Source organism: Vombatus ursinus, unplaced genomic scaffold, assembly GCF_900497805.2.
Source record: "Vombatus ursinus unplaced genomic scaffold, bare-nosed wombat genome assembly UNPS02014775.1, whole genome shotgun sequence".
Classification (NCBI taxonomy): domain Eukaryota; kingdom Metazoa; phylum Chordata; class Mammalia; order Diprotodontia; family Vombatidae; genus Vombatus; species Vombatus ursinus.
Window position 1 is genome coordinate 24,088 of NW_020954553.1, and position 4,841 is coordinate 28,928.

Sequence of the window (4,841 nt, forward strand, 5' to 3'; positions counted from 1 at the left end):
CTGACCTAGTGGCAAAGTCCACTGATCTCAAAGTAAGAAGACCATGATTGAATACCCAGTTCTGATAGATATGTTGACGTTAGGCAAATCTCTTCACATCTCTGAGCTTCCATTTCCAAGCATGGCAAATGGGATTGACGATTATAATACTTACAATACCCACCTCCCAGTGTTGCTGGAAACTGTAAGCCCCATAGAAATGCGAACTATTATGTGAGCTCATTCCTCCCCCACCACCACCATCACCAAGGACAGCTCACATTCTTGTCATCCACCTAAGTCCTTTATGCTATCACCTGGCTAGAACCGCTTAGATGACTGAAGATGGAAGGCTTGTTACTGGTTCCATGTGAGTGTGACAGGACTTAATGCTAACGTAACCTTCTCCAGACTAACTCCAGTTGGAGACACAGCTGAAGGGGCTGCATCTAGTCCCCCTGTTAATTCCCATTCCTTCTCACTTATTGCCACTCCCTAACCACAGGGCATCTCATATTTTTTTCCTTTATTTACAGAATTGATTAAAAAATAAACACACAGGCTACAGAGAGTAGATGAATATGGTCTTTCTCCCACACCACCCCCAGTTCTAGGCACAGTGGCAAGAGAGGCAGAAAGAATCTGGAGGGAACAGAAATAGGGAACTACAACAGGAAGAAAAGACAAACGAGAGGAAAGGGGTGGATGGGTGAATGTCCAGAGAGGGAGAGGATGGGAGGATTGCTAGGGGCCAGATAAGGGAGGGAGAATGGCTTCATAAATAATGTCAGAGCAGAGGGGATGGGGTGCCAAGAGGATGAACCTTAAGAATTGGGAAGGCTAAGGATGGACTAGTAAAAGTTGAAGTTTAGGAGGTGAGGCCCAGACTAGGGGGCAGTTCAAGTCTATCCTTTTGGGAAAGGTTGTGCCTGGAGTAGAGGTGGGGATTAGAAAAGATGTCTTTGACCTGTCCCTCAAACCAGATCCTGGAATGAAGCTGACAGGGACAGGGCTGTAGGCAGGGTTCATGGTGTCCAGGGTTCTGGTGGCATGAAGCAGGGGCTAGGACTCATCACCTGGCTGGTACTGGGGTTCTGTGGATGTGAAGTAGTCCTCAAGGAAGGATTGCAGGTATTCAAAAGTAGGCCTTTCCTCAGGAGCCTGATGCCATGACTGTTGCATGATCTCATATAGAGAAGGTGGGCATCCAGGGGGGCATTGCATTCGATACCCTCGTTCCACCTGTTCCAGCACCTCCCGGCTATTCATACCTGAGAGAGAGAAAAATTACAAGGGAGAATTTCAATTAGGGAAGGAGAGTCTTCTGTAACTGGTGCCATCACCTCTCTGAAACTTCAAAAGGTCCAGTGCCCTCCATTATGATGTATTGGAAAAAGGCTTCATTGGTATTGGAAGGTCTGGGTTCATAGCCTGGCACTACTACTGATTACATAGACCTGCAAGATCAGAAGGGAGAAATGCAAAGAATACCTAGTGTCCTTTAATGAATTCAAGTCACCTGGTCCAGAAAACCTACATCCTCCAGTACTGAAATAACTGGAACATAGGCATACACACCCTATCAGTAATGTCTGAAAAATCATGGAAAACAGAAGAGAGAACCTATGGTTAGAGAAGGGCAGATATTGCCCCAATTTTCAAAAACGAGAAGAAGACAGAGACTGAAATGATAAGTCAGTGAGCTTGACTTCAATTCTTCAGAAAATTCTGGAATGGGTCACTAAAGGGATGGTTGGTTAACTTCTAGAAAGGAAAGCAGCGACACAAAGAGCCAGCAGAGGGATGGAAGGGGAGGGAAGGGAATAAGCATTTATATGGTGCCTACTATGTGTCAGGTATTGTGCTAAGTGCTTTTTATAAATATTATCTCATTTTTACCTTGATCAAAAATAGGTCATGCCAAGAAAACAAAAAACAAATGCAAAAAATACCCTCATTACCTTCATGACAGTGTTACTAAACCAGAAGATGAGAATGCTGTGAATATATAGTTTACTTAGATTTTAGCAAAGCTTTAGAAAAAAGCATCTCATACTAGGCTAGATGGTAATGCAATGAGATAAATTCCTAATCAGTTGAGGGTTAGATTCAGAGTTGTTGCTAATGATTCCAAGTCAATATAGTGGGAAGGGTAGCTAGGTGGCACAGTAGATAGAGCACTGAGCCTGGAGTCAGGAAGACCTGAGTTCAAATCCGGCCTCAGACCCTTACTAGCTGTGTGACCCTGGACAACCCTGTTTGCCTCAGTTTCCTTATCTGTCAAATGAACTGGAGAAGGAAATGGCAAACTCACTCCAGTACCTTTGCTGAGAAAACCCCGAATGGGGTCACAAAGAGTTGGACATGACTGAAAAATGACTAAACAACAAAAAGATGGTAAGATGAGATAGATTCAGAATCACTGGAGTGGTTAGATTCAGAATTGTTACTAATGGTCCTATGGCAGGAAGTCTCCAGTGGAGTGCCCCAGGGATCTGTGCTGAGCCCTGCGCTGTTGACCATTTTTATGAATAACTTGCAAAAAAGCGTAGATAGCACACCCTCATCAGATATGCAGCTACCATTAACCTGGGAGGGATAGTTAACACACTGGAGAAGTCAAGATCCCAAAAGATTTTGTTGGGCTCGAGTATTACGCCAAATTTAATATAATGAAATTCTATAGGGATAAATGGAAAGTCTTATACTTGTGTGCCAAAAATCAATTTCCCAATTTCAGGATTAGGAAAACATGGTTAAACAGCAGTTTGTCTAAAACAAAAAAAGATCTCTGGGTATTAGAAGATTACAGGGTTAAAGTCAAGATGAGTCAACAGTGTGATGCAGCAGTTAGAAAAAAGCTAATGGGATCCTGAGCTGCTTTAAGAGAGGCAGAGCTTCCCGAAATGAGAAGGGAGACAGACATCCTCTCCATCCTCCATAACCTTTGGACAGAGGATGGAATCTTGTTTTAGTTCTGGGCACCACAGTTTAAGAAGGGGGTTGATAAGCTGGAGAGTCAGAAGGAGCACAGCTAGAATGGAGAAAATGTGTGCAATCATGTCATCTGAGGACTCAATGAAGAAACAGGGAATGTTTAGCAAACTATTCAACCTCTTTAGACCTCAGCATTCTCTTATAGGAAGTTGGCAGTGATGGGGGAGGTTAGATTAGATCATATCTAAAGTCCTTTCCAGGTCTGAATCCTATGACACTAGGTCTGAACCTGTCTTAGGGGCAGAAGAGAGAACCTTCATCATTCTATACTACACCTCCTCCTTCCTCATTGCCCACCCCAAAGCCTGGAGGGGCACCTGGGTAGGGGATCCGGCCCTTGGTAATGAGTTCAGTGAGGAAGATCCCAAAAGACCAGACATCAGACTTGATGGTGAACCTGCCATAGAGTGCAGCCTCTGGAGCAGTCCACTTGATGGGAAACTTGGTACCTTGGAGAGAGGAAAGCAAGAGAGAGTGAAGAAGCCCAAGGGGTGGGTTTGGGGGTCTGGGGAGAAAATCCTAGACATTAGGAGCCTCCACAGTGGGAGCATTGGGAGTTTGGAAAAGGGTTCTGAGGGCATTGAATTCTGAACACTGGGGAACAGGAGGGGGCACCTTGGCGGGGGTTGTATTCATCATCCACAATGAGCCGTGCCAGTCCAAAGTCAGCGATCTTACACACTAGTCTGTCCCCCACAAGGATGTTGGCTGCCCGCAGGTCCCGATGAATGTAATTCATGCGTTCCATGTATGCCATGCCTGCCGCCACCTGGAATACCAAACATTAGCCAAGTTAGGGCATCACAGGGTATGTACGTGTCCCATAGAGGGCCAAGAGGGGACAAAAAAACACCAGGAGGAGGGCAGGGGCAAGAATCCAAAGGCTAAAAGCTGATTATACCTTCACCTCCGGTTCCCCCTTACCTGAGCCGCCATGTCTACTAGGTGGGGCAGCCTCAGATCTCGGCCTTCACCCTCCTTGAGGAATTCCAGCAGACTCCCTAAGGTGAGAAACCGGGCAGGGGTGCTTCAGTTCCACCACTTGAATCCCTGGAGCCTGGCTCCAGCATCCTACATACATGCCCTGCCCGCCATGTTCTCCAGCTTACCGTGGATCATGTACTCTGTGATGATATAGATTGGCTCCTCAGACACCACGGCGTACAGCTGCACCAGCTTGTCATGACGCAGCCTCTTCATGATCTGGGCCTCCTCCAGGAAAGCTGGTGCAGACATTGTGCCAGGCTTCAGTGTCTTCACTGCCACCTTGATGCAGCCATTCCAAGTGCCTGGCAACAGGTAGCATATAGGAAGTCAGCTGGGGAGGAGAGGGTGAGCCCAGAGGCAAGCCAGCTTCCAGTCACCTCCCTATCCTCCCCAAAACAGTTACGTAAAATGACAGGGTCGGACTAGATAATCTCTCAGGTTCCTATCAGCATAACATTCTATGTTCTATTCAAGAAACAAGCACTGGGCTAAGAGCTGAAAATACAGTCTAGCCCTGATGTTCTATGTGCTAAGGGCCCTCCAGTTCTGACATTCTGTGTTCTAAGGGCCCTCCCAGCTCTGACATTCTGTGTTCTAAGGGCCCTCCCAGCTCTGACATTCTGTGTTCTTAGGGCCCCCCAGCTCTGACATTCTGTGTTCTAAGAGCCCCCCAGCTCTGACATTCTGTGTTCTAAGAGCCCTCCAGCTCTGACATTCTGTGCCCTAATATCCCTCCCCCCAGCTCTGACATTCTGTGTTCTAAGGTCCCTCTCAGATCTGAAATTTTATATATTATGGTCCCTCTAAATTTTATGTCCTAACATCCTTTCTAGCTCTGACATTCTCTGTTCTAAAGTCTTTTCTGGCTCTGACTTTCC

General features: G+C 46.3%; 1 protein-coding gene across 5 annotated transcripts in view; it reads right to left on the minus strand.

Annotated features, from left to right (window-relative positions):
• Positions 1 to 490: 490 nt before the first annotated feature.
• LOC114044833 (tyrosine-protein kinase Fgr-like) overlaps positions 491 to 4,841 on the minus strand; it is a 22,128-nt gene continuing 17,777 nt past the window's right edge. For 4 of the 5 annotated variants that reach the window (XM_027864542.1, XM_027864543.1, XM_027864545.1 and 1 more), the window contains 5 exons: positions 4,086 to 4,265; positions 3,901 to 3,977; positions 3,592 to 3,745; positions 3,294 to 3,425; positions 491 to 1,250 (listed from right to left, as the gene is read on the minus strand). In XM_027864542.1, coding sequence (XP_027720343.1) covers positions 1,042 to 1,250; positions 3,294 to 3,425; positions 3,592 to 3,745; positions 3,901 to 3,977; positions 4,086 to 4,265 — 752 coding nt within the window. In that variant the 3' untranslated portion in view covers positions 491 to 1,041. The remainder of the gene's footprint in view (positions 1,251 to 3,293; positions 3,426 to 3,591; positions 3,746 to 3,900; positions 3,978 to 4,085; positions 4,266 to 4,841) is intronic. The other variant, XM_027864541.1, reaches the window with a different exon arrangement.